The sequence below is a fragment of the Trachypithecus francoisi genome, unplaced genomic scaffold (assembly GCF_009764315.1).
Source record: "Trachypithecus francoisi isolate TF-2019V2 unplaced genomic scaffold, Tfra_2.0 Lachesis_group6, whole genome shotgun sequence".
Taxonomy (NCBI): Eukaryota; Metazoa; Chordata; class Mammalia; order Primates; family Cercopithecidae; genus Trachypithecus; species Trachypithecus francoisi.
Genome location: NW_022681471.1, coordinates 119,721,207 through 119,739,306, shown reverse-complemented (window position 1 = coordinate 119,739,306; position 18,100 = coordinate 119,721,207). Strand labels below are relative to the sequence as shown.

Below are 18,100 nucleotides of genomic sequence, written 5' to 3'. Positions count from 1 at the left end.
TAAAAGATAAAATTTAGTAGTGATACATGTGAAGTCCTATGCTTAAATTTTAAAGAAAAACTTAACCATCATAAAAACATATATGTGGCATCAGGCTAAAGCACAGTGCACACCTAAAAGACCAAAAATGAGCCAACAAACAGTATGGCCTGGCTTCTAAAGCATAAATGTGACCTTGAGCTAAATCAATAGACGTATAGTGTCTAGAACAAAGGTAGTCATGGTACCACGTCTTTCTTTATGTTGGTCAAACCTCATCTGGAGTAACTGTTCATCTCTGAGCATGATAATTGAGGAGGCACATTGACAAAGTACAGTTCATCAAAATGAGAACAATTATAGAAAAGTGAGGTTTTAAGGAATGGTCGATAATGTATAAGATATTTAACTTGACAAAAGAAAACAGTGTAAACATGTAAACATGACAATGACAATAATAGTCACTAAAATGTATTGCACCAGGTACTATGCTGTATCTTATATGATGGTTCTTTATGAATAACTGGAAGGTCATCTTGTAGAATAGGAATTGACATTCTGGGTAACCTCATAGCATGGAAATAAGACTAATGAATGGCAAGCATCAGAGGGGTGTTGCTTAAGTTCCACATAAGGTAGAATTGTGTTACATTGGTTCCAGGTAGCAGTAAATTAGTCTGCATTGGAATGAAGAAATGATCCCATCACACCAGACAGGTTTAAGCAGAAACTGAATTACTAAATAATGCTTGCCATTGACTTTGTAGAAAGGATTTCCATATTACTTTAGAGTTAAAAGTCTCCATAGGTCCTTTCTCCGCATTCTCTCCTGCTGACAGATACAAGGTTTGGCTGTGAAGATGAGCTTCCTGCAATTTAGTTTGACTACAGTAGAAATGCTATGTATGCATGGCATGAAATTTTCAAATATTTATATTTTATTTGGCCTCAGTTGCTGTGGTGGGAGAGGAGAAGATGGTCACTTTTATTCTTCACTCATGCGATTCCAAGCCAAGCACTTTTCAGCAAAAGTAATTGGTGAGGTCTAGAATGAAGTTAGGAAGCTTTCACCCAAGCTATATCTTTCTGTTACCCGACCACCCCCAGCCAACCAAGCTTTTTTCCTCTGACGATATGATACTAAAATCTCAAATTCCACCTTAAGAGCTTAGCCAACCAACTTAAATACTAAAAATTATTTTCCCCATTTCCACTCTCATTTGAGCCTGTAATTCTTTCTCTAGTTATCTTAAATAACCCCTTTATCATTTGAATTGCAGCCAAAATAATAACTCTTTATGTATAAAAAAGTAATATAATAAAGAATTGTTTAAAATAGACTTTTGGTTGAAGAAAATGCTTTCAAAATGTGATTTCTACAATGTTACCACTTACAGAATTTTTCAAAAGTTTTATGTTAAGGCTCACTCAAAAAGGCAATTTTATTGTTAGAAATAACAAAGAGCCAAGTACATAAAGAATTCATGGGCTTCTTACCAAGCAAATGAGCAGGGAGGCATCCAGTTGGACTAATATAGGAAGGGTAGGCATTCATCAACTTTGCCCTCACATAGGCATGAAGATGTTCATATAATGGTTTAATCTGAAAAGCCCAGGAAGAAAGTTTAAAACCAAGAGTAACCAATTCTAATATCCATTCAACAACACTAGAAATAGAAGATTCTTTAAACAAGTAGAATTTCCCCAAATTATAATTCTTCTTCTCTCAAATTTCTGGAAAATTTAAAAGTATTCCTTCTTCCTAGATATTGATGATAACTCCATTGCATAAGTCAATAAACATACTTGGGAGAACACAGGTCCCAAAATAAAAGCAGATGTGAAAAATATATATTCATTTTTAAGATTGTTACCTCCTTCCTTTGTTTTAGTTTGAGGTATAATTTACATATTATAAAATTCACCCATTTTCAAGAGTGTAGTTCCATGAGTTTCAATAAATTAAAACTACTGGGAAACTATCACCACTATCTAGATTTTTAACATTTCTATAACCACAAAAGGTTTCCTGTAGTCAGTTCCACTCCTATCTCTGGCCACTCTGAGTATATCAGAGTCTGTTTATCTGTTCACTAGTTGAAGGACAGCTGGGTTTTCCAGTTTGGGGCCATTATGAATATTGTTGCTATGAACATTTGTGTATGTCTTTCTATGGATAAGGATATATGTTTTCATTTATTTCATATAGAAACTTAAGAGTCATGGTAAGTGTGTGCTTAACTTTTTAAGAAATTGCCAAACTGTTTTCCAAAGTGACTGCCCCATTTTACATTTCTTCCCACAGTGTAAGAGGGCTCCAGCATCTCACATTTTCCCCAGTACTTGGTATTGTCCGTCTTTTTAATCATAGCTATTCTGGTGGGTGTGGAGGGGATTTTCATCATGGCTTTAATTTGCATTTCCCTAATAACTTTTTATTTTCTTATTTGCCATTTATGTCATTTCTTTGATTGATGATATACTTATTCAAGTCTTCTCTCCATTTCCTTTTTGGGGAGTTGTTTATCTTACTTCCATTTTTGATAGCTCTGCCAAACTATGGCTGTGACAAGGTAACTCACATTAGAAGTTTGAAGGTGCAGGTAAAGGGGAGGCATGGGGCCAAAATGAAGGAAAAACATCCATGGGACATTTCTGTTCACAAAACTCTCTCTTCCTGATGAAGACTAGCTTACTCAAAGTAATAGTATCAATTGTCCTGAGGAAGGAAGCAAAGTCTATAGCTCTGCTAACACAGGAAGACAGTACCAGCCCCGGGTAACTCAAGAAGATCATTCCTACTTATAAGCTAAAGGACCATTTCTTCTTATAATATTTCATTCCTATAGTCTTTCTGTTGGTAATTAATGGTCAGTGACTGAAAGAAGGAGGAAAGCAGAGCAATTCTGATCAGCTGTAGGACTGTCCTATTATTCTCTAAAATCTTTTCAAACTCTAATATTCCATAACTTTATGAGGCCTGGGAATGGCTGACCAATGTGTTAAGAATGAGCCAGAATGCCTTTAGTCACTGCCCCTCTTTCCCATACACTGCCCCACAGCTGTTTCTGTGTACGGTTCCTTGCTTACCTCTTCAAGGTATGTTCCACATCTTCAATCAACTGGTCGCGGTTGTAGTCATAGCCATCTACCCCGTTTACTTCATAGTCTCCTCTCCAATAATCCCCATAGTCCTTATAATCTGTTTTTTTTTTTTTTTTTTTTTTAAGAGAAAGGGAAGAACATAAGGGAAAGAAAGAGAGAGAGCACAATATACATAGATTAGCCTTGCTGGGAGGTTAAAAGAAATTTAAAGGCTTATCACATTTTTATTGTGATAAACATCAACTCAAAGGGATGCAAACGAATAATAACATTAAGTAATCTCTGTTTAAGCACTTGCTCTGTGCCAGGAGTTTAAATGTATTATTTTATTTAATAAGCACAAGAACCATACAATATTGTCATTATTATAACTCCCACTATGCAGAGTAACAGCCTATGTTTATTTTAAAATAAATTTTATTGTGTATATTTAAGGTGTACACCATGATGTTATGAGATATATATAATAAAATGGTTACTATAGTAAATAAAGTCAACATATCTATCATCTCACATAGTTGAGCATTGTACCCCCATGGAAGAGCAGCTAAAATCTACTCATTTTGCAAAAATCCTGAATACAAAACATTATTATTAACTATAGTCCTTATGTTGTACATTAGATCTTTAGACTAGTTCATCCTACATGTCTGCTACTTTGTATCCTTTAACCCACTTCTCCCCATATTCCACCCCGCTCCACCTCACCTCTGGTAATCACTATTACTCTCTCTCTGTATATTTGATTTTTTTGTAGAATCCACGTTTGAGTGAGATGATGCCGTATTTTTCTTTTATGTCTGGATTATTTCACTTAGCATAATGTCCTCCAGGTCTATCCATGTTGAGGCAAATGACAGGATCTCCTCTTTTTTAAGGCTGAATAATATTCCACTCCATATACCTACCACAGTTTCTTTATTCATTCACCCCTTGACAAACATTTAGGTTGTTTCCCTATCTTGGCTATTGCGATTAATGCTGCAGTGAACATGGCAGTGTAGATATCCTTATGAAGTGTTAATTTCATCTAATTAAGGTATATACCCAGGAGAGGGATTGCTGGATCATATGGTAATTCTATTTTTGATTTATTTAGGGATTCTCATACTATTTTTCCATAACAGCTTCACCAGTTTATATTCCCACCAACAACCTGTGCTTAGAGTGGTAACATCGCTTCTCCAAGATCACACAGCTGGTAAGTGAAAGCAGCACACTCCTAGTCTCTCAATCCTGGGTGTGTACTCTCTTGATACATCAGTTTGTATCTTTAGCTTTAAAATATGTGACTGGGGCCGGGCGCGGTGGCTCAAGCCTGTAATCCCAGCACTTTGGGAGGCCGAGACGGGCGGATCACGAGATCAGGAGATCGAGACCATCCTGGCTAACACGGTGAAACCCCGTCTCTACTAAAAATACAAAAACTAGCCGGGCGAGGTGGCGGGCGCCTGTAGTCCGAGCTACTCCAGAGGCTGAGGCAGGAGAATGGCGTAAACCCAGGAGGCGGAGCTTGCAGTGAGCTGAGACCCGGCCACTGCACTCCAGTCCGGGCGACAGAGGGAGACTCCTCCTCAAAATAAAATAAAATAAAATAAAATAAAATATGTGACTGGATCTCTAAGTTTTTAAATTCTTCTTTTGTTCATGGCCTTGTATTTTTAGATCAGACCCAACTCATCTTAGACTTTGCCACAGTGAACCTGTGTTTGTTTGCAAATTATATGTATCAATGCATGTTTCTATGTGCTTCCTTTAGTATCTCACCATTAGGAAACACAAGCTTGTGTTAGGATATTAGCTAATAAAGTGTGTACACATAATTTAATACTTTTTATTTTCACATTCACATTAGCAATTAATGACCAGGAAGATGAGGAGAGAAATAAATATTTGGATGAAAGGACATGCAGGATATTGTTGTAAAAATGGTGATAAGCAGGCCGGGCGCGGTGGCTCACGCTTATAATTCCGGCACTTTGGGAGCCGAGGTGGGTGGATCACAAGGTCAGGAGATCAAGACCATCCTGGCTAACACGGTGAAACCCCATCTCTACTAAAAATACAAAAAATTAGCCGGTCGTGGTGGCAGGGGCCTGTAGTCCCAGCTATACTCGGGAGGCTGAGGCAGGAGAATGGCGTGAACCTGGGAGGCGGAGCTTGCAGTGAGCCGAGATCGCGCCACAGCACTCCAGCCTGGGCGACAGAGCAAGACTCCGCCTCAAAAAAAAAAAAAAAAAAAAATGATGATAAGCTATTGTCTCCAGCTTGCCTAAGGCTTAAGAATATTGAATTTAAGTGGCAGTGAAGGAAATTTTAAAACAACAAATGGGGGAAAAAATTCTTCCTCACTCAACCTCAGCGGGCAGTAAATCATCAAAGCACAGTGTGAATAATGATTCCATGACTTCAGCTCACTATGCAGGGAAGAGAATAAGTTAAGAGATATGGAAATTCCTTCCTATGTTAAGATTTTTTATGAGCACATAATTTGAGATATAATTACAACTGCAGAAAATAATACATTTCCAGCCTAAACTAATCTGATTTTTTTTCTTTCTGGGGTATCGCCCTAAGGTAGACACACAAATGACCTTTGAAAGTGAACTGTGGGGGCTTTAGACAAAAGACAGTGACTCTGTCTCTCATCCTGAGAAATGGGATCCCTCCTTAATCCCCAGACTCCCTCAGGAACTTTTAGGGGTCTGAGATCTTCCTAGATTACTATATTCATAATTCCTGGATAATTTATTTTAGGCCTTGTAGTTGAGTCTCATTCTTGAGCTTCTTGAATTGTAGAATGCCAGTGCACCTTTTCTTTTTCCCCAGTAATTTCTTTTTAACACAGGTCATCTGAATTGTTCAGGAGATGATTGTTAATTGAGGGGTATCCCTGATATCAAAGGGCAGGCTTGGTAATGCAGCAGAAATAGCCCCGTAGCCACACAGAGAGCTTCAGGACCTCTACGGATCAGCAAACTTACGATTTGCTCTTGCCATCTCATTTTTCAAGACCACATACTCTTCATAGAATGGCCTCAGCTGCTTGCTGACCTCAGATCTCCAGCCTTCCCAAGCCCAGAGCCTCTCATTGTAGTCTAAACTCTTTTCCATGATTTCATTCAAACCTGTTATCCCAAAGCACACAAAGACAAGAAAAGATGCATTTGTAAACATTTTATTTGTAAGCAACTACATGAACTTTAAAGAATTAAAAGTAAGGTTGGCAGACATCAGGTCATAAAGTGGTTAAATAAAATCTCATGATTCATTCATGTCCTTGCCCTTATAGTTCCAAAATATGTCTGCAGAGAAAATAAACCACTGAAATAACTTACTTATTGACTTGATTAAATGAAGTAAATGTGATAAAATTTACAAGAAAGTTAAAAGACCATGTATGTGTTGAAACACACATATTTGCAATCATTTTTAAAACTCGGGAGAAAAGTAAATTTCATAATCACTATTCAAAATTAGTAGCCTACCTGGATCAAGTAATAAGCATTCCTGGGGATTATTTGGGTTACAAACTTTTCCAGTACTGTAGATGGTGCTCATTGTATTTAGAATTGTGTTCAACTGCAAATTTAAGATAATAAACAATGTTAACAATGGAAATTTTGCTGAAGAGAATGCTAATATAAACATACCCTTTTGGCCACATGATTTTTTGATTCCTCAAAATACAGCAATTTACTTCTTTGCCATGTATCTTTCTGCCGTGTATTTACCTCAAAATACAGCAATTTACTTCTTTGCCATGTAGAGAAGGAATAGCTCAGTTAGGTTTTCCCACTGTCAACTAGCACAAAGTGCTATGAGCACATAATAAATATATATGGAGTAACTGAAATAACCAGATCTACCAAAACCCAAAGAATTAACACAGAGAAGTGCATTTTTTGTTTCGTTCAGCATTTATTGAACCTGTAATATGTCCTACACTCTGACAGTTCTGAAATGAACAAGTCAAAGACCGTAAAGTCACAGGACAGTGAGGCAGCCATGAAATCAGTAACTATTAATACATAACAGAATGACAAGTGCTATAACTGTCACCAAAAAGTGATGCAGTAGTATAGAAGCAGGGAGAAATTAATAACTAATAACCTGGAGATTCAAGAATGGGTCCAAAGAGAAGGGAAGATAAGAGCTGTGTCTTGGAGAAGAAGTAGGCATTGGTCATGTAGAGAAGGGAGGTAGAGGGAAGAGTCTAAAAGGAAAGGAGTCGGCCGGGCGCGGTGGCTCAAGCCTGTAATCCCAGCACTTTGGGAGGCCGAGACGGGCGGATCACAAGGTCAGGAGATCGAGACCATCCTGGCTAACACGGTGAAATCCCGTCTCTACTAAAAAAAAAAAAAAATACAAAAAACTAGCCGGGCGAGGTGGCGGCGCCTGTAGTCCCAGCTACTCGGGAGGCTGAGGCAGGAGAATGGCGTGAACCCGGGAGGCGGAGCTTGCAGTGAGCTGAGATCTGGCCACTGCACTCCAGCCTGGGTGACAGAGCGAGACTCCATCTCAAAAAAAAAAAAAAATAAACACAAATAAAAGGAAAGGAGTCTTAAAGGAGGTTGGAAAAGACAAGGCATTCCCAGGGGACAGTGAGACGTTGAATGAAACTGGAGTGACGGTGTTCATTAAGGGAAATGAAAGACATGAGAATGGAGAGATAAGCAGGGGCCAGATCATGAGGGACCATCTATGCCATATTAAAGTTGTTAAACTTTACCCTGTAGGTAAAGTGAAGGTGACAGAGTGAAGCAGTGATACTCCAGGTGTAATCTGTGGACCAGTGCACATGAGCAAATAGTTTGTTTCCATTTTGTGATAAGTATAGGAATTAAGAGAATAAAAGTTTATAACTTTGGAAAACAATTTGATATTTCCATGACATCTAAGCTTGTAATCAGTGAACTTAAGCAAGTATTGATCTGCAATGTATTGGAAATAAAGGAATAAAGGAGGGAGAAAGGAAAGACGGGAGGGAGGAGAGAAAGAGGGAAGGAGGAAGAGAAGGAAGGAAGGAAAGAAGGAAGGAAGGAAGGAAGGAAGGAAGGAAGGAAGGAAACGGTTCTCTCTCTCAGATTGATTTAAGAAGCACTGGATTAAAGGATCTGTTTCTCCTTCTCCTGTTTCTCTTTGGTTATGCCTTGAGAGTCATCCTAAAACATGAAATAGATCTTATGCTTAAAACTTTCACACGATCCCATAGTCCAAAGGAATAAACCTAAATTCCTTACCAAGGCACAAAACCCCTCATGGTCTCTCTCTACCTCTTCTTCAATCTCCACTGCTTCCTCTCCATCGAATCTAAGCACCCTTGAGTCCCTCCTCTTCCCAAACACTTTAAGCTCTTACATGAATTTCAGTGGTTTTCAGTACTGACTGCACATTAGAATTATCTGGGGATTTTTTAAAAAATAAAATTTCCAGGTTCCACCTAGGCTAGACCAGGCTGTCTATATGTGAATAGGCAAGGTTTCTCACAGTGTCCTTGTGGGGGGATAAATGGAGAAACAGAATGGATGAGGTAGAGTGGATTGATAATTAGTTGGATAATTGGATCAAAAGAATGCAGAAAAATAAATGTTAACTTGTAGAAAGATACATTTCACATGGTTTTATCTTTGCCTTTTTGATACACTTTTATTTTTATATACACAGATTAGAACATACAAAGTTCCAGAGGACAAGCAACTGAGAAAGAAGACTTTCTTTTTAAATAGCTAAATATTTTAGATTAAAAATATTTCAGTAGGCTATATCAGAGGTCTGCAAACTATGTTCTGCAGACCAAATCCTGTCTGCTGCTTGTTTTTGTAAAGTTTTATTTGAACACAGCCATACTTGTTCATTTACATATTAGCTACAGCTGATTTCCTGATACAACAGCACAGTTGACTAGTTGTAACACAGACAATACCTAAATACACAAAACCGAAAATATTTACTCTTATCTGTTCCTTTATAGAAAAAAAGTTTGCTGTTGACATTGTGGACAAGATCATTCTTTGTTGTTGGGGGCCACCCCATGCATTGTGAACTGTTCCGCAGCATCCCTACCCACTAGATGTCAATAGTATCCCACATTTGTGGCAACCAAAAACGTCTCCAGACATTGTCAAATTTCCCCGGAGGGCTAAAGCATCCCCAGTTGAGAACCACTGACACAAACTAACTGTATTCTTCAGGCTGCCTGATCCTTCAGGAAGGTGACCTAACACTAGGGGGTGTCCATACACACCACAGTGCCAGGGACAATCTCAGTTTAACTCTGTGTTTAAATATAATTATTACCAGTGTCTTTCACTCTCAAAAAGATTCCAGTTTGAATAATAAATTGTATGGTCACCTTACCTAGGCATAGAGAGAACTTCTTCTAACATCAGCATTACTACCTTTTCAAATAAAGGAAGCTGCTGTGGGTGATATTATGGTTAATATTTCCCAAATATTTCAACTCTTGGGATCAATGCTAAAATGTTCACAAACATACCCGTTTGCTCTTGTCTTCTGAGAGCACTGAAGACCCATTTTGCTGAAGAGCCTGCAACTGAAGCTTGACTGTGAGATTCTGAATTTCTTGTAGTGGATACATTTGGGCAAGTGTGGACTGTTCTTTTAAAAAGGCAGACCATTTGTCCCCAGCATCATTCTGAAATGACATGAAAGAAAATTGAAGTCGGAATGGCATTGCTTGAACAGATAGAACAGAAGATATAGTCCAAAGAATATCTGGTGAAACATTTAATATTTCCTGAGTGATTTAGTCCTCTACTCCGCTGAAGGTCAAGGTTTAGGTTAAGAGTGACCAGGCCACTTTTGACCACTCTCTCTCTCTCTCTGGCCTATTGCCTGGTTTTCCCAAGGGTCCTGTCCCTAGAACTGGAAGTGAATTCTCACAGATAATCCACATTGTGGGGCCCTGGAATTTGTAGCCTTAGTGCTGTGACGTAGGTGAGTTGGCCAGGATTCAAAGATGAGTGCTCTAAAAGGAGAATCCAGTAGAGCTCAGAGTGGACTTAATGAGAATACAGACCCCTAATAACAATGGAAGCCATAAGAAATGAGAACCAGTTCACAGTAACCTCCTAGCTGCCATAACTTAGCCCAGGGATTTTGATCTAAGTTAGGATTCCCAAAAAAGGCTTCCCAGAAAACGGCCATTGGTAGCCATGGTGATTTTCTACCAGCAAAAGAATCATCAAGCAGGTGATGATGCCAGGACACATTTCCCACCCCCTCTCCTCCCGCTGCCAATCTTGAACATCAGTTGGAAAGTGTACTTCTCCAAACTACTCTAGTGTAGTCTTTTCTCAGTGTACAAATTCATTTCCATTTACCAAAGACCAAAATGAGCAACTACTTGGTACAGTGTACGGCTCTAGACCACACAACAGAGATAATGTGTGAGGAAAGTAAGAATTCCGCTCCTGGACTCAAGTACCTTAGCCTCTCTGAGCCACAGTTGTCTTATCTGCAAAATGGAAGTAATAATAGGACTTACCTCAAAGGACTGTTGTAAGGATTCGAAGAAGTAACAAAAAATGAAATGCTTACAAGAGTGCCTAACACATCCTAATCATTCAACAAATGTTAGTTATTTATTATTTATTTGTTATTTATTATTATGTTATGATTTATTTTATATTTTATGTTAGGGGGAAAGTTCTTGTCCTTAGATTGCTTTCAATTTTATCAGACAGGTAAGATAGGCATTATAAATGTTTCATTAATGAAACATAAGAGTATTTAGTAATGTATAAATCATGAGTGGGCCAAGCAGTTTCTGTTACAAAAAAGAGGAAATTCATGCAGGTGACTATATTTGGCCAAGCCCTCATGCAGAAGTTGCAACTTAAGACAGACCTGAAAGTAGGTAGGAGTCAGATGAGTAAAGAATACTTTGCAAAATAATTTACCTCATTTGATTTTCTTAACAACACTATGAGGTAGAAAATCACTCTCTCTCCTTTTTTATACATACAGAAAGGGGGCTGAAAGAAATAAACAGTGGAGCTGGCAATCAGCCACCAGCATTTGATCCTGGCCCTGTGGCAGACAGACTCTAAGAATGCTCCCATGATCTCTGCCTTTGGTGGTCACACCCTTGTGTGATCCCCTCCCCATAAGTATGAGCAGACCTGTGATTTACTTTCAACCAATAGCATGCAACACAGGTGACAGGATGTTCATGTTTATGTTACATAAGATTTTAACTTTAATCTTGATAGAAGACTCTCTCCTTTGCTGACTTGTTGCAGCAAGATGCCATGTTGTGAGCTACCCTATGGAAAAGGCCACATGGCAAATAATTAAAGACGGCCTCTGAGTAATTGCATTGGCGTGGAAGTAGATCCATCCCCAGTCAAGCCTCAGAAGAGACCATAGCTCTAGCCAGCACCTTCAATGCAACCATATGAGACTTAGAAGCAGAAGATCCGGCTGAACTGTGCCTGGACGCCTAGCCCACAGATAATGTGGGATAATAAATATGTGTTGTTTTAATCTGCTAAGCTTGTGGTAACTTTTTGCACAATAGACAACTAGTATAGCTCCCACAGGTAGAACTTCAGGCATGATTGCACTTTCCAGGCCAAGGAATTTCACTTTTACCCTCTGAGAATTAAGCGGTCACTGAGCGTTTTGACTACACATGTGACATGATGGAAGTGATGCACGGAAGTGGCAGTAATTAACCACACAAGAGATAAAGAAAATAGTGGCAGTGAAAATGGAAAATAGGCTGTGTGTGATGGTTCATGCCTGTAATCCCAGCACTTTGAGAGGTTGAGGTCGGAAGATCGCTTGAGCCCAGAAGTTTGAGACAAGTCTGGGCAACATGGCGAGACCCCATCTCTGTGAATAATACAAAAATCAGCCAGGTGTGGTGGCTCGCACGCGTAGTCCCAGATACACAGGAGGCTGAGGTGGGAAGACTGCCTGAGCTTGGGGAAGTCGAGGCGCAGTAAGCCATGATTGTGCCACTGCACTCCAGCCTGAATGACAGAATGAGAATCTGTCTCAAAACAAAAAAAAAAAAAAAAGGAAAGCAATTTCTCTCTTTACTGAACACTCACAACCTCTCAGAAACTGCTTTTTGATTAATCTTCACAACAACCAACCTTGTGAGGGAGTTGTTATTGTCTCAACTTTGCAAATAAGGGAAATCAGGCACACAGCAGGTAACTTTCCCTAGGTCACACAGCTAGAAATTAGAAGAACCAGGGCATCAACCCAGTGTTTCTTTCCGAAGCTAATGCTCTGAACTATTATCCTACAGATTGTATTTGACACAGTCTAGTCTTCTCTCTAACATGCAGGAGTGGGAAGACGTGAGCTATGGGAAGAGGAATTTGGTCTGCAGCACAGACTCATCTATGCAACCCACCTGACTCACTTCTCAATCCCTACCTGGTTTCACCCAATCCAGATGATTTACTGTGAAGCAAAATTTCTGGTAAAACTTTCATACCAAATTATAGGAATAATTTTACTCTCTATCTACAAGAAATAACTCACAACCTCCCAAAGGCCTCAGTCTTAGAACATTGTTTATCATACAACATGTGGGAATTTTGAGGCTATCCAATTATATTTTATTTATCACTATCATCCTACATGTGTTATAATTATAACACCAAAAAAATCACTTTGTGTTGCCTTGCATTTTGGCCCCTGAGGATGTTTTTATTCCTTGCCAAGCTATTCTTTTAATATTATTTACAATTTATTCCATATCCTTACCCTACAGCTCCCAAGCCTAAATAAAACAGACAGCTCAGCAGTTATGCAAAGAATCAGTCAGTTCATGCATATCTATCAGATAATTTAGCTGTTGATAGCTATATGTAGGCTGAATGATGAATGGAATGAAACATATATAGCAGTTTACATAGCCCCAGGCTTGAAAGAAACCATTACAGATAAAACTGGTGACATTCCATACTACCTCTGGGCAAAAGCAGGAGAGAAGCAACTAAAACTGCAACAATTTCTGTAGCCATACAAGGGAGTTTCGGGAGTAAGGCACACACTGTTTGAGATAATCACAAGGAATTAAAACACTCTCTAAACCCATCTATAACTGCAATGGATAGCATTTTCCCAACTTGAAAGAGATCCTTTGTAATTTCAAGGACTGGAGGTGTAAAATCCTAAATTATATTTTAAAACATTCAAAAAGATACTCTGCTCTTTTTGGCCCTAACTATATGCACAAATTAATACATGATTCTTAGGCCATAGGTCTGGTGGTCTTTACCAAACTTGTGATAATTGTATTTAAACTATTAAAATCCTTTTGTAAGAAGTTGTTTGAGATTTAAAGTATTGACAACTTATTTTCTCTTTTTCTATAGCTCACTATCGCCTAAACCAGGCTATATACTTTTGGTAACCTCTAAACCATTTCTTCCCCTGTAGGTGTGAGAGTTCCATGAAGACAGAAAATGAAAACCTGAATGGAATCTTTAGCATCTATCCAGTACCTTCGAGCCCAAAAATCTCCCAGGAAAACCTTCACCTTTGGCTCCCATATGCTGGCTCAATTTCCAGATAGAGCTGTCAAAACCACATTGGGTTCAAAGACAAAAACTGCCTTGGTTACTTTCTAAATATGCCAGGTACTTGCATATTAAAAAAAAAACAAACAACAACAAACAAAAAAAAAACGCATTTCATTTAACAAAATAGGTAATGTAAATTATAAGAATGTGAATTCCATAACTCAAGCTTGGAATTTAAGAAATTATTTTTTCTTTATTTTAGATGGGAGGTTTAATATTTTAACATTTACAATTTTTCATCTGTATGAACATTTTAATTTTTTCCTAATTTTATCTCATGGGAAAAAACAGGGCTCACCCCTGAATTTTATTTTATGTGCTGCACAGTGATCTTCCCCCACTTGTACCTGTGGGTAGGTGTTCATGTGTATTAAGGGGCATGGGACAGACTCATTAAAGACAGGGATGAAATTTCCTTGGGTATATACAGAAGAGCGGTTTAGAATCATCCTGCTGAGTTCACTGTGACTCTATCCCTGGAGACAGGAATAGGTTCAGAAATGGGGCATGCCCAAGACCCCAGGGGCCCTGGCAGCAGGGGGCTGAAGAAGCTCTGGAGACCACGCAAAGGGTAAGTGTGGTAGGCTAAGTGCAGTGGCTCATGCCTGTCATCCCAGCACTTTGGGAGGCTGAGGCAAGAGGATCGCTTGAGCCCAGGAGTTCAAGACCAGACTGGGAGACAAAGTGAGGTCTCTTCTCTACAAAAAAAAAAAAATTTAAATGAGGTGGGAGGATTATTTGAGCCCAGGAGGTCAAGCTGCAATGAATCATGATCATGCCACTCCATTCCAGCCTGGACAACACAGTGAGACCCTTCAAAAAAAAAAAAAGTATGGGCTTCATGCTCTCTCTTCATGGCTTCTGATAACTCACCAAGAAATAGCTACAACATATCTTTGCTTTTGTTTTTTGGCCAGGAATTGCTTGATCCTGAAAGTCTTATAAGAAAACATGAGAAATGGAGTCAACCACACATACCACAATGGCAGAGAAAGGGACAGAGCTTTGGAAACCTGTTTTAACCAAGCCTTTTTTTTCCCATATCGCTATCTGATAGACCTCTCCACACTTCTACATCAGCAGCTTTATGACACTATACTGATCAAGTTTTGATGCCTTCTATTATTGAGGTATATTCTCAGAGCTTGACATAAGGATCACCACATTAGGTCAAATCCATAGGCTGACAAGGATATTCTGACTTCTGAAAGTTACACCATAGGACAATATGGGAATGGTAGATTATCCTCAATCATGTTACTCTGATAGGATATGAACATTCACATGTCATGCAGCCCAAATTTCCGTTCCCGTATCAGTTATTTATTGCTACACTAATACTACATAACAACTTTGTTTGTTTTTTGTTATGTAATACTACATAACAAGCAACTGTGTTTGTTATTTAGTACATAACAAATAACCTTCTGTTATGTAACACTAAATAACAAATAACAAACCTCAGTGGCTTAAGCGGTTATTGTTTACCACTAGAAACAATATTTTGGGTGGCAAAATTCTGCTTTGGTTATAGTTTGAATCGTTTTCCAAATACTAGTCTGTATATTGAGCTGCCAAAATTTACTTTATGGGATATTATAATATTTATTTTATGGAAGAAATTTTTTCAGATTTTGCAAACCTTGTTTGAGGTAAAAAGTATATCACAAACACAAGATTTGAAGCATTAAGTGGTCTTAGAAATATTAATGGTAATTTTTTTCTCTCTCTCTCTCTTTTTTTTTCTGATAGGGCCTCACTCTGTCTCCCAGGCAGTGTCAAGATTTCAGCTCAGTACAACCTCTGCCTCACGGACTCAAGTGATCCTCCTGCCTCTGCCTCCCGAGTAGCTGGGAGTATACACGTGTGCCACCACATCCAACTAATTTTTGCATTTTTTGTAGAGACAGGGTTTTGCTATGTTGCCCAGGCTGGTCTCAAACTCCCAAGCTCAAATGATTCACCCACCTCAGTCTCTCAAAGTGCTGGGATTACAAGTGTGAGCCACCGCACCCAGCCAGTAATTTCAAATATTTTACTTATTTTCAGTTAAGAGTGGGTTATTCATCAGCAAATATCCAAAACTGGGGATTACAGAGCAAGTTATTTACTCTAAGAAGTTCATTTATTGTTAACCCCAAAGAAGATAAACTTGATCATCAGAAAGTCTCATTAAATAAATCTATGCTGTGTTTAATTTAGTGAGTCAGTACATATAATCTTTTCTTAAATAAAGTTGTTTATTTCTCAGCACTTAAATATGTAAGGATACTGTTTTGGGATCTGTGAGAGAAGAAATTCCTAAGTCTTTGCACTTGTTTAACAAAGCATCTGACTTTCCCAGAGCATTCTGATATTTGTCAGAACTGGTTTAATCATGGTTTTTTTGTTGTTCGTTTTGTTTTTGTTTTGGAGGGCTCTGCCTGGATTCTGTGACCTTTGGGAGTCCCTTGGAGGTCCGTGACAAAGAGAAAAGGAATTCCCAAGTCCAGCCTCACCCAAGCCCTGATTAGCTTAATTACTGGTTAGTTTTTCACTAAGCCTCCAGTTGCATTTTTCAGTTAATATATCATTTATAGAGAATCTTTAGATATTCCTATTGATATTGTAGACTAAAGAAAATTATTAACTCAATAACTTATGGAATTTCCATGAAATGCTTTGAAATCCTGACTGTGATGAGAATTATGGCGGTAATTTTATAAAGAATATTCACTTGTTTCCAAGCATCTGGATTGAGACCAGTGAATTATTTTGCAACAATTTTCTGAATGAACCCCAGGGTGAATTAAGTTTAGTTATCTGGGACTCCAAAATCAGGAATATGGAGGCAAACATCCAATCTCACAATCAGAGCATTTCTTTGACATCCCTTTTCAGTTTCATGGGCAGTAATCTAATTTTTAAGAGGCAACAAATAGCCCAATAGAGCCATGAGAACTCACCATGTTTTGGACATTCTCTTCAGTAATATTGGTGTTATAATTCCAAGAAGCAAGTGAACTTTGATAGAACAGGTCTTCGGCTTCGTGGTTAAACTTGTCCAAAATGTCTTGGCCTGCTCCTCATGGTGGACTGAGCAGCAGTTACAGCAACAGGCTGAGAAGGAGCCAGGAAGAGCCTGACATCGTCCCCTGTGAGCCAAGATCACATCCACTGAATGACTTTCCCTAGACTAAAACCTCCTCATGAGATTTTCTCTCTTATCAGCCTTTGAACTTGGGTTGGGCACTGAGCAGGAAAGACCAAAAAAAGAAAGAGAAGAGCACAGTAAACAATCTGCTGAACCAATATAAAGTTCATCCTGGAGAGGACAGATATGTAACAGATTTCAGAATAATTTTTTAAAGTAAATCAAATAAGAAAACGTTATTCTTTAATCCTAGAGAACCTTACCTCTCCTGTCACTTTATGACCAAATCAAAACCGGTACTTTTGGTTAGTTTTCCTAGAAAGCTGTTAAAGATACATGGGAAATGTTATAATTTTACAGTGACCAAAGAGTCTAGAATTAGGGATCATGAAAATAATGTTGGTGTTTGTATGGTTTTCAGACAATTTCATTAATAGTCAGTTATCTCTCATTTATTTTTATTTCAAGATCATATTCACAGACTCTCTACTTGGCTAATATTTTCCCTTCCAAATACAAGACTTTGCCCTTGTCTTTATGGAATTCATATTTCTGATCAGTTTTAATTTCCATGGCCATTTTTTAAAATTATGACTATTCTCCACTCCGCAGGTCAACTCTCCTGATCTGCCTTTGCAAAACTTAAAAAAGCTCATTTCCTGTTTCTCACACTGGTTCTATAGCTGACTTCTTTGAGTGCCTCCTTCTCTTTCACTTACCTATTCAAAACTCAGTCAAGGTCACGTGGAAGTAAGAAAGCCTCCATACGGTGTGAAATCCAAAGAGTGTCTATGTCAACTCCTGATCCTCTGTAGCCATGGGATCACAACAATATAGAATTCAAAGAGATTTTAGTGGTTATCTTGTTAAATTTCAGAAGCGAGCTCAGTGTCCTCATTACTAGAGTGTATGTATGAGTGCCACAGATCAAAGAGAGGAGCACTTTAAATGGCAGGGTTCAAGGGCCTACTTGACGATGATTGTGAAACTTTGACACAGAGAAAATATTTCTTCACCCAGAAAAACAAGTCTTCCAGGTTCAGGTGACATTGCAATAATCAAGCCTTTAAAAAAATGTCCATTGCTTTTCCTTATTCCAAAGTTGTGTGTATTATTGTAGAATAGGAAAAAAACAATTATAAGTAACTATTCAAAGTGCTTTGCATTATAATATCTCATTTGAGCATGACAAGAAACCTATAGGCAAATATTTATCACCATTTTATGAATTATGAAACTAAGTTTAAGTAAATTGCTATATCTCACTCAGCTAACAAATGATGGAATCAGAACATGGCTCTGTGTACTCTGA

At 38.4% G+C, this 18,100-nt stretch overlaps 1 protein-coding gene across 1 annotated transcript in view; it reads right to left on the bottom strand.

Moving 5' to 3' along the window:
* Positions 1-17,677, bottom strand: part of ACE2 (angiotensin I converting enzyme 2) — a 48,272-nt gene extending 30,595 nt beyond the window's left edge. Inside the window, 9 exon segments of the mRNA XM_033200918.1 lie at positions 1,477-1,589; positions 3,076-3,181; positions 6,069-6,212; positions 6,573-6,666; positions 9,584-9,742; positions 16,601-16,706; positions 16,708-16,753; positions 16,756-16,886; positions 17,508-17,677. Coding sequence (XP_033056809.1) covers positions 1,477-1,589; positions 3,076-3,181; positions 6,069-6,212; positions 6,573-6,666; positions 9,584-9,742; positions 16,601-16,706; positions 16,708-16,753; positions 16,756-16,783 — 796 coding nt within the window. The 5' untranslated portion in view covers positions 16,784-16,886; positions 17,508-17,677.
* Positions 17,678-18,100: the final 423 nt, after the last annotated feature.